Source organism: Prionailurus bengalensis, chromosome X, assembly GCF_016509475.1.
Source record: "Prionailurus bengalensis isolate Pbe53 chromosome X, Fcat_Pben_1.1_paternal_pri, whole genome shotgun sequence".
NCBI lineage: Eukaryota > Metazoa > Chordata > Mammalia > Carnivora > Felidae > Prionailurus > Prionailurus bengalensis.
The window spans coordinates 97,644,662-97,656,334 of NC_057361.1; the positions used below are offsets into that span (position 1 = coordinate 97,644,662).

The following is an 11,673-nucleotide window of genomic DNA, read 5'->3' on the forward strand; positions in this document are numbered from 1 at the left end:
CTACCCAGTAGATGCCAGTAGCCCCCCACCCCCAAGTTGTGACAGTCAGAAATGTCTCCAGACATTGCTTGTTGTCCCCTGTGGAGCCAAAGTGCCCCCTGTTGAGAACCCCTGCTTTGAGACTGAGAATTTGAATACTGAAGTGATTTCCTACTGACACCCTATCAAAGTTCCCACATAAATAACTGGTTCTGTGGGCTAACCGGCATTACTCTTCTATCCAAGTATTTACATGTATCCCAGAGGGAGGAGGAGGATGTGAACAAACGTATCATTACAGGATAGTTTTTACCCAGGCCTGCTCCTTGAAGTTCCTACCTGACTCCCTCCCAACCACCACCCCCCACCAGGAAAGTCCCTGGTTAAATAAATTGGAGAACACTACATACTTTATCCCTCCTTTGGAGACTGAGAACGCATGTTAACTGAGAATCCTCTTTAACTTTCTGGAACCCAGAATGTCTCAAACTTACTTGAACCATTCTCCTACACAATATACACTCTAAACACATTATCCATTAACATCCATACCTTGGGAAAAGCAGTTTGAGGATATGATAAAGCAATTAGAAAGTCCTATTTCCAAAGCCAATACTGAAGTTTCTAATTGGTTTTTTTTGCAATTTTTTAATGTCTATTCATTTTGACAGAGAGAGTGAGACAGAGTGTGAGCAGGGGAAGGGCAGAGAGAGAGGGAGACACAGAATCCGAAGCAGGCTCCAGGCTCTGAGCTGGCAGCACAGAGCCCGATGTGGGGCTCCAACTCACGAACCGCGAGATCATGACCCAAGCTGAAATTGGACGCTTAACCGACTCAGCCACCCAGGCGCCCCTCTAATTGTTATTCTTAGTGAATAAAATAATGTTTGCTTGAGGGCGCCTGGCTGTCTCAGTCGGTGGACTGTATGACTTTTTTTTTTTTTTTTTTTTTTAATTTTAGAGAAAAAGCAGGGGGGAGAGAGAGAGAGAGAAGCAGGTTCCATGCTGAGCCCAATCCCACAATCCTAGGATTGTGACCTGAGCTGATATCAAGAGGTGGATGCTCAACCAACTGAGCCCTTTTTTTTTTTTTTTAAGTTTATTTATTTTGAGAGAGAGAGAGCATGCCTGAGCAGGGGAGAGGCAGAGAGACAGAGAGGGAGAGAATCCCAAGCAGGCTCCACACCATCAGCGCAGAACCCGTTGCAGGGCCCGAACCCACAAACTGTGAGATCATGACCTGAGCCGAAATCAAGAGTCAGACGCTCAACCAAATGAGCCACCTGGGTGCCCCTCAACCAACCGAGCCTCTTGATCTCCTCAGGGTTTGAATTCAGGCTCTACGTTGAGTGAGATTACTTAAAAATCTTTAAAATCTTGGGGCGCCTGGGTGGCGCAGTCGGTTAAGCGTCCGACTTCAGCCAGGTCACGATCTCACGGGTCCGTGAGTTCGAGCCCCGCGTCGGGCTCTGGGCTGATGGCTCAGAGCCTGGAGCCTGTTTCCGATTCTGTGTCTCCCCCTCTGTCCGCCCCTCCCCCGTTCATGCTTTGTCTCTCTCTGTCCCAAAAATAAATAAAAAAAACAAAAAAAACGTTGAAAAAAAAATCTTTAAAATCTTAAAAAAATAATAATAATAATGCTTGAAGAATAATATTTTTTCAATGGGATCTACATTTTTTTTAATAATTTTTTTAATGTTTATTTATTTTTGAGAGAGAGAGAGACAGCACAAGCAGGGGAGGGGCAGAGAGAGGGGGGACAGAAGGTCCAAAGCAGGCTCTGTGCAGGCAATGGAGAGCCCAACGCGAGGCTTGAACTTAGGAGCCATGAGATCATGACCTGAGACGAAGTCAGACACTCAACCGACTGAGTCACCCAGGCGCCTCAGGATCTACATATTTTCAACATTATTTCCTAATAGGCTTTATGTTTTGATTCACTAATGAATTTTTCTTGATCTGGTAAAACGAAAGCTTTTTCTTTTGCCACATTTTTAGGATGACAGGTATTTTCTGAGTGGGTCATTGGATGGAAAGCTCCGCCTTTGGAACATACCTGACAAAAAAGTGGCTTTGTGGAATGAAGTAGACGGTCAAACAAAATTGATCACAGCTGCGAATTTCTGTCAGAATGGCAAATACGCAGTAATTGGGACATATGATGGCAGATGTATTTTCTATGATACTGAGGTAAATGATTATCTTGTATAAATTACATAATGGAATACTTAGTGGTTTTATATAAACTTGGTGTATCCTCTCTGGGCTTTATAAATTGGGGCAAATAATACCGTGTCTGTCTACAAGTTGGATCAGATGATCTTTGAGGTTCCTTCTTATTCTCATGTTTTAAATTTGTGATTTCTTTTTAGCATTTGAAATACCACACACAAATACATGTCCGATCTACCAGAGGACGCAACAAAGTTGGAAGAAAAATTACTGGCATTGAACCTTTACCCGGAGAAAATAAGGTAATAAGTATTCAAAACCATCTCTCTTCACACTATATATAGACTCCTGAAAACTCTTACTACCTTGGCTTAAGAATATATTTTCTCTCATGTGAAATACAGCATTTTGTAGTTGTGAGGTATATTCTCGCTATATATGTGTACGTAATACCGTTTTTGGTTATACCTTAACGTAGATTAAAAGATGATATTTTTAACTTTTTCTTTAATTTATTTTTAGATACTGGTAACCTCAAATGACTCCAGAATCAGACTATATGATCTTAGAGATTTGTCACTGTCCATGAAGTATAAGGGTTATGTCAACAGTAGCAGCCAGATCAAAGCAAGTTTCAGGTAAATCGGCAAAGAAAAATTCCCAAAAGAGATAGACTATTTCTCCCCTGCTCCCATATTTTCTTTGATCTGTGCCTTATGTTTAGTTTCTTCGCACTTTTACAACTGCTGTCTCTTGTTATTATCATTCAGTACTTACCTTTTCCACCTGTTTAGTAGATACAGTTAGAATTGCCCGTATTCTGCTGTCAGAGAAACCCAGACTCAGAAAATTAAGTAACTGGTCTAAAGTCACTGGTTAGTGGCAGCGCTAGGATTAGAAGACTCCCAGCTCTGGAATTTGTGCATCTGTACTTTATTATGTAAGCTTTCTAAGAGGAAGTTTATCTGCCACCCACCCATGGTCTTTATCCTTTTAGGTACTGAAGCTAATAAAGCATTTTTAACACCCTAAAGTACGGTATCCTGTATTTACGCCTTTGCATGACAGTATTATTTGAACTCTTAATTTGGGGTCTAGAGACTCTCCTGGAAGAACTGCCTCTTCTTCCTTACAGCCCTCTTTCTTTCAGCCCTTTTCTTCACGGTTCTCCTTTCTTCTTGAATTACCCAGTAATTACCGGGAAATGTAACTGGTAAAGCATTCTCCTCTCTTTCCTGTCTCACGTGGGCGTTTCTCCCAGTGTGGGTTAGCTAGCAGCACAGTTACCTAGAGCTTTAACGAAAATCCTCACGCCTCTGACCTCCGTGTCAAACCTGCACGTTCGGATCCTCTGGAGTGAGACTAGGAGTCTATATTTCAGCAAGCTCTCTCGGGTGTTTGCTTAGGTGTTTTCAAGGAAGAAGCACTCATAGAGGGAAACTTAAAAAAAAAAAAATCCAAACTGAGGTTTTTTTCTTTCTTTCCCAAATCTAGCCATGATTTTAGTTACCTTGTCAGTGGCTCAGAAGATAAGTATGTTTATATCTGGAGTACTTACCATGACCTCAGCAAGTTTACTTCAGTCAGGAGAGACCGTAATGACTTTTGGGAAGGTATTAAAGGTAAGTAAATGCCTACTTTTGTGTGACTTCTTAAGCGAATAAAGTTAAAGTGGAGGTGTACTATGAGTAAATTTGTGTAGGCCTTGTTTCAGAGACAGTTTGGCAGTTATAACCGCTTTTGCTTTGTATTCGGCTTTGTTTGATTTCTCCATACCAAGGAAGAACCTATACTTGTCTAAAATTTGGGAGGTCATGGAATCTCAGAATTTGTACAGGCATACCTCATTTTTCTGTGCTTCGCCAATATTGCGTTTTTTACAAATTGGGAGGTTTTTTTCAACAGCATTTGCTCACTTTGTGTCTCTCTGTCACATTGTGGTCATTCTTGTAATATTTCAAACTTTTGTTACATTTGCTATGGTGAACTGATCAGTGATTATGACTCACTGAAAGCTCAGATAATGGTTACTAGGGGCGCCTGGGTGGCGCAGTCAGTTAAGCGTCCGACTTCAGCCAGGTCACGATCTCGTGGTCCGTGAGTTCGAGCCCCGCGTCGGGCTCTGGGCTGATGGCTCGGAGCCTGGAGCCTGTTTCCGATTCTGTGTCTCCCTCTCTCTCTGCCCCTCCCCCGTTCATGCTCTGTCTCTCTCTGTCCCAAAAATAAATAAACGTTGAAAAAAAAAAATTTTTTTTTTTAAATAATGGTTACTACTTTTTAGCATTAAGTATTTTTTAATTAAGGTATGTACAGTGTTTTGGTAAACCTAATTCTGTTGTATGTTAATAGACTAAGTACATGTAGACATATTTTTTTATATGCACTGGGAAGCCAAAAAAAATCATTTGACTTCCTTTATTGTGATATTTGCTTTATTACAATCGTCTGGAACAAAACCTGCAATATCTCTGAGGTACACTTGTATGAGGTATTTTTTTTTTTTAGAATATCCTTTTGTTTTGTTTTTTCAGTGTTTATTTTGAGAGAGAGAGAGCACGCACGCACAAGCGGGGAGAGGCGGGGGCGGGGGGGAGAGAATGAATCCCAAGTAGGCTCCACACTGTCTGTGCAGAGTCTGACGCAAGGCTTGATCCCTTGAACTGTGGGATCATGACCTGATCCGAAATCAAGAGTCAGCTGCTTAGCCGACTGAGCCACCCAGGTACTCCTACTTTTGGGATATTTTATTTTAAAGGATATTAACATAAACATACACTATTATATTTTTTGCATATGACACTTTTTGTCTTGATGTTTAGAATCAAATTTATGAGTTAATCTGAAGTAAATTTTTTTCCCCAGCACATAATGCAGTTGTTACGTCGGCCATCTTTGCTCCAAACCCAAGTTTGATGTTGTCTTTGGATGTGCAATCTGAAAAGTCAGAAGGGAACGAAAAAGGTGAAGACGCCGAAGTTTTGGATACCATGCCCTCTGGTAGGTACTCCTATTTTGTTTGTCCTACATTTTCTCTAGCCAGCACTCAGTAGTCTCATTGACCTACATCGGGTATTATGAGGTTTTCATGAGTACAAAGAATACTCCTTATTTACAACGTGATGGTTGTATCCCTTTGTGACTATTTCAGTAACCTATTGCTTGCAAGTTTTACTTCATTTAAATTTATCTGGGAATTAAAAATGAAAATTTTGAAAGTTCGTAATTTTTTTACGGGCAGTTGTTTCCCTTGGAGAAATGCTAACCAGGCATACAAATACAAAATTTCTTTATCATCTGCCTCTTCTAGTAGACTGTCCTCTCTGAGAACAGAGACTTGTTATGTCCTGTGTATTGTTGGACTGCCGGGGCCTAGCACAGCGCTTGCCTGCTTCTGCGTGGTCCTAATAAGCACGTGTTGAACAAATGAATTAAACCAAAATGAAAGCAGTGCTTTTTCTACTTGCCACAAATTTATAGCTTTGTAACTTCTCAGATACGTAGCTATTTACAAGCCTTTGCTTTCCTGCGATTTGCAGCATACGCCTAGAGAAATGAGGAGTAATTCCAGTTATATAAAGTGGTCAGATTAGGAAGTGAAAAGAAACCACCAACAAGTAGTATTCGGTGCCAATTATATAAAAATGTCCTGCTAGTCCTTAAGTGTATGGTGAGACCGTTTAAATTTGGACTAGTTGTTAACAAATCTGTATTATTAAGACGAGTTCCAGAATAGTTTATTAAATCCCTTTGTTGTTCTACGGCCTACAACTAGGCCTTTTAGAGACTTTTGCAGACACAACAGAAGATACAGTGCACAAACGGGGCTTCTTAAAGTATTTGAATACTTCAGCGTTCTCAAGTATTTTTACTTCATTCAATCTCAGGTCGTTTCCCTTGTGGTGTCACTGCACGGTGCACTGCACAGAATACAGTATTTCTTCTGTCTGTAAGAGCAGGGATCAACTTCAGCCTAGTACTCCCTTCAGTCACAAGATTTAAAAAGACACCAAGTCAGGATTACCTTTACTAAACCGCCTGTTTGAAAATATTTTTTTTCTTTTTCTTTTGTCTTTTTTTTTTTTCTCTGAATCAGATCTGGCATTCTCTTTTTAAGGCATTTGGGGTTTTTTCTTCTTCTTTTTTTTTCTCTCCCAGTAATACCTTTTTATAGAAACTCTATACAACGCCTGTATACATTTCACTGAAATTTCTGGCTTTTTTTTTTTTTTTAATGTTTATTTGTTGAGAGAGGGCAGGATAGGAGCAGAGAGAGAGAATCCCAAGCAGGCTCTGCACTGTCAGCACAGAGCCTGATACGGGGCTCAAACTCCTGAACCGTGAGATCATGACCTGAGCCCACATCAAGAGTCCCGACACTTAACTGACTGAGCAACTACCCAGGCACCCCGAAAAAGTTTTTAAAAAAACTTTTCAAAACTGCACCATATTGGGGCACCCGGGTGGCCCAGTTGGTTTAAGTGTCCTACTCTTGATCTCAGCTCAGGTCTTCACCTCAGGTTCATGAGTTCAAGCCGTGCATTGGGCTCTGTGGGAGCATGAAGCCAACTTTAAAAAAAAAAAAAAAAAAAAAAAAAAACTGCACCATATTAACAAGGTTCAGTTAACTCACTGGGTCCTTTGTAAAAAGGCACAACTTTTAATGTGTCATACTCAGATTTTGTTTGCCATTCTGTACCTATTGAGGTAAAATCTAAGAATAAACTCTGAAACTCGTGGTATAAAATCATAAAATATATCTGATTGCCCTCTCTATTTCTGACATAGTTGGCAATTTACACTTCATTTTTCCTCATGTAGAAAATAGTGACAATACCTAGTTTATAAGGTTGTAATAAAAACTAAAAAGAATGTATAATATATAAAGTGTCTAGCAAAATGCCTGGTGCGTAGACCAGTCATCTTCATTATTGTCATATCTTATAAAGCATTTATCTGTACATGACGAATTATTTTTTCTCTAGCCTTTCTCATGTCTCATATCTCAAGTCCTTTGCTGCTGCTACTGCCGCATGGGACAACTTTGAGATACGCCAAAGGGTGGTAAGGAATGTTCACAGGCTTAGGATGTGTTTTTAGCAAATCTAAATGAAGCCATTTGGTCTTAACTCGTTCTGTGCACAACTTTCCAATTAAAGTTTAGATTATTTTCTTCCTTATTAATCAGTACTTCATAAATCTGCGGTTTTTGCCTATGCATAGTAGGGTCGAGAATTTTGTTTGTTAAATGCTTTTTACGGCAAATAAGAGGTAAGCGTTTTGCCATTCAGCATAGCTACCTAGCTCTCCAGTACAAACCATAGAGGCAAAAAGTCTCTGTCAGCATTCCCAGAGCGATCGTACGTACTTCATTTCATGGCGATTTCAGTATGTCTGCCCGACAGTGAACCTCACTGTCAACCTCATTAGAGACCCCTGTTAGCAACACACTTGCCCAGCTGATCCCATGCTGCCAGCGTTCCATTTCTGGGGCTGAATCACACACTAGCCTCTTGCCCTGAAGTGAAGCATGGAGCAGTTTCGAAGCCTCTGCTGCCTGGCAGTAAATCCAGGCATCCAGCCCCTAGCGACTGTAATCCCCCAGCCAGGGAAAGCCCAGCTAAGGTATGGTAAGGGGAAGTGAGCCTCACAGAGGAGGAGAGGTACAGGAGAGTGAAAGGACTACAGGAGCGAGCTAGAAAAGAAAGACCATGGGGCTCCTGGCTGGCCTAGTCAATAGAGCGTGTGACTCTTGATCCTTGGGGTTGTGAGTTCGAGCCCCATGTTGGGTGAAGAGATTACTTAAAATCTTGAAGAAAAAAAAAAAAAGACAAAACGTGGGGAAAAGGTGTGGGGTCATGAGCGTGTGACACTTATAATGGCAGGCTCTGCATTCCTTTAAAATCAACTAAAAACTTTTTTTTATGCTTTTAAGGTATTCTGAAGACAGATAATACAGAAGTTCTTCTTTCTGCTGACTTCACTGGAGCTATCAAAGTGTTTATTAACAAAAGGAAAAATGTATCTTAATTTGAAATGACATTTAAAATAAACATATCAGTAAGTTTCTATATGTATCAGAACTGAAAAAAAATATACTGTTTCAGGCTAACATTTTTTTTTAATTTTTATTGGAAGTTGTTCAAATATAATATATTTTTTGAGAGGCAGTGTTAATGAGCTCTAAACCTTGGACTGATAGATTAGAAAGAAATGTGGCTAGAATAACATTGCCAAACATTAGGCTTTATGTTTTGTTATATTTGTGTTTTTGTTATATAATTGTGAACATGCACAGGTTTCTGCATGAAAATATATTAATATATTAATCACATGTGTGTGCCTTTTGGTTACATGCACTAAATCTAACAGAGTTAAATTATTTCAGTGGCCCTTTTGGCCCCTTACAGGGAGGGGGGGAGTCTTGTTTCTAGCTTAAACAATTTCTTTTGCACAGAATTTCATTTTTCAGAGAAGTGGTATTGACTGAGTTACTGTTTTGAAAATGTTATACAGGTTTTCAGTAGGTCAACAACCATGTGTAAATGGTTTTTATAAATTTCTCAATTTGGAGACAAGATTTTTTTTTGTGGTCTAAATTGTGGACTTAGGGTTCTTTTCTTTGTATGTATATATACATAATTTTTCTTTCTCTTTTTTTCTCTTTTTTTTTCTTTTTGCCTTTTTCTTTCTTTTTCTTTGTTCTTTTTTTTCCTTTTTTTTTTTTTTTTTGCCACACTGGAGCACAATGTTTCTATGTAAAGGATTCTTTTCATTCTTTATCCATGAGCACCAGGCTTTGCTCACTTAAAAAAATTAAGCCGCATTAAGGAGTGAGTCTTCTTTTTTACAATAATGTAAAAATGAACTGTTTACATTTTTTTAAAGCATTGTAGTTTTAAAAATTAAGCTGTTCTGTTTTGTGTTGTTGAATTTGAAAGCCTTTGTAAATATTGATATAATGTACCAATGAAATAACATCTGGGGCAATGGAACCCTGATCATGTTGTTGATGGTTAGCATATGTTTCTGAAAATTAAATATGTATATTAAAAGTTGGTCGCCAAACACTTGTTAAATATGTGACTTTATTTTCTGATGACTTTGGTAAACTGAGCAATGTAAGAAAAACAAGGTCTTGTTTTATGCTTTGATTTTTAGCAAGCAGAAGGTCAGATTTTAGACCCCGTTATAATGCATTGGCTACATACCTTTAAGAAACATAATGGTTTTTTTGTATTTCTGAATAAGAGTTCATCTGAACGTCTATGTGTTCTTTATTGCATTTGTTTGCGGTATCTGCGTGAGAAGCCAGGGAGCCATGATCCTATCCTTATCAAGAGCATGGTCTTGGAGTGTTCTGGATATTCTAGTTTGCCTTGGTTTCCACTCCCCCCGCCCCCCGTGCTGCTTTCCTCCTCTTTCCGGAGTTATTCTCTCCTCCCTCCCGGCCCTCTCTGCTCACTCTTCTGTACTCTGCCTGAAACATGGAGCTGTTATCCCACTGGCTTGCTAACCAGTCAGTGTCTTTAGTCTCCAGATCGAGGTGGCAGTAGGACGGTCTAGTGTTTCAAAGAGCTTGATGTGTTCAACTCTTCAAGGCAGCTTGGCTTTCACTGAAATCTGCCTGAGGACTTGTAGTCCACTGTGGTGCTAATCGTTAAAACTGCAGATAATTGGGATGTTGCCGTATGAATACTTCCCGGTAGGTTTTATGTGGTTTCTGAAGCAAAAAGGCAAAAACTACTTGGGATGCAAGTTTGAGAGAGTAACACTGACATAGTTTAGTTTTTAGAATGTTTGCTATCACTACATAAATACACTGCAGGTTTACAAATCACAAAGTGAATTTGAAAACAGAATCAAGACGTATACAAAGAGGGGTGCCTGGGAGGCTCAGGTGGCTAAGCATCCGACTCTTGGTTTTGGCTAAGGTCATAATCTCACTGTTTTTGAGTTCGAGCCCTGCATCGGGCTTTGGTTTGGCAGCACAAATCCTTTGTCTTCCTCTCTCTCTGCCCCTCCCCACTTGCTCTCTCTGTCTCTGTCTGAAAAATAAATAAAAATTAAAAAATTTTTTTGTTTAGGGCGCCTGGGTGGCTCAGTCTGTTGAGCATCTGACTTAAGTTCAGGTCACCATCTCGCAGTTCGTGAGTTCGAGCCCCGTGTTGGGCTCTGGGCTGACAGCTCAGAACGTGGAGGCTGCTTTGAATTCTGTCTCCCTCTCTCTGCCCCACCCCAGCTCGTGCGTGCTCACGCGCGCGCTCTCTCTCAAATAGATAGATAAATAAATAGATAGATAAATAAACATTAAAAAATTTTTTGTTTAAAGAAAAAGATGTATACAAAGAAAAACTGAATGATATTTTTCCCTAAAATGAGGATTAGAAACTCACTGTAATAAGTGGTGTGGTATAAGAAAGAGCACAGATTCTTTTAAAAAAAATTTTTTTTTAAGGTTTATTTTTGAGAGAGAGAGACAGACAGGGCACAAGCGGGGAAAGGACAGAGAGAGAGAGGGAGACACAGAATCCGAAGCAGGCTCCAGGCTCTGAGCGGTCAGCACTGAATGCGACATGCGGCTCAAACTCATGAACTGCCAGATCATGACCTGAGCCAAAGTCAGATGGGAAAGAGCACAGATTCTAGACTCAGATAAACTTAGATTTGGTTTCCTCTATTAGTACATTCCTTGAGTAAGTTATTTATCCTGTATTAATTTCTACTTATCTGTACTATGAGAACACTTAACTGAAATTGTAAGATTTGCTGAGAAATCATGTATGTGTCAAGCTTGGTGTCTAGCCAGTAGATGTAGTCAACAAATGTATATTTCTCACTGTCTTTCCCAAATCCCTGGGTGCCCTCTGGACCCTCCTTGGCCCAAAAACAGCATATAGAAACGCTTTCTAAACATTGAGAGTTCACAGATGCATAGCATTTGAGAGATTGACATAAGGTACCGACATTCTTTGTTTTGCCAACTTGACATTTTTTAAAGCCATCTACCATCACCTCTTCAGAAAAGAGAACATTTTAATACTAAGAAAAAAGTTAAGTACAGTCTTCTTGGAGCAATGAACAATCTTTTAAAGTGAATAGGGGCGCCTGGGTGGCGCAGTCAGTTAAGCGTCCGACTTCAGCCAGGTCACGATCTCTCAGTCCGTGAGTTCGAGCCCCACGTCGGGCTCTGGGCTGATGGCTCGGAGCCTGGAGCCTGTTTCCGATTCTGTGTCTCCCTCTCTCTCTGCCCCTCCCCCATTCATGCTCTGTCTCTCTCTGTCCCAAAAATAAATTTAAAAAAAACGTTGAAAAAAAAAATTAAAAAAATAAATAAATAAATAAAGTGAATAAACCTAGCTTCTGAAGAAAGCAACCATATTCCCTTATTTTCCCATTTCTCCTGTGAAAATTTCATCATGGCCTTGATGTGGCAGAATGAGAACATCTGTGCTAGACAAACAAGTTTAAAAGCACATTTTATCAAAAGCTCTTTGAAAGTCATATTGAGCTTTTTTCTCTCTC

General features: G+C 39.9%; 1 protein-coding gene across 2 annotated transcripts in view; it reads left to right on the plus strand.

Moving 5' to 3' along the window:
• Positions 1 to 9,216, plus strand: part of WDR44 (WD repeat domain 44) — a 79,897-nt gene extending 70,681 nt beyond the window's left edge. Inside the window, exons 15-20 of one of the 2 annotated variants that reach the window (XM_043571124.1) lie at positions 1,978 to 2,169; positions 2,352 to 2,453; positions 2,674 to 2,789; positions 3,646 to 3,773; positions 5,014 to 5,148; positions 8,084 to 9,216. In XM_043571124.1, the coding sequence (XP_043427059.1) occupies positions 1,978 to 2,169; positions 2,352 to 2,453; positions 2,674 to 2,789; positions 3,646 to 3,773; positions 5,014 to 5,148; positions 8,084 to 8,178 (768 nt within the window). In that variant the 3' untranslated portion in view covers positions 8,179 to 9,216. The remainder of the gene's footprint in view (positions 1 to 1,977; positions 2,170 to 2,351; positions 2,454 to 2,673; positions 2,790 to 3,645; positions 3,774 to 5,013; positions 5,149 to 8,083) is intronic. The other variant, XM_043571125.1, reaches the window with a different exon arrangement.
• The last annotated feature ends 2,457 nt before the right edge of the window (positions 9,217 to 11,673 follow it).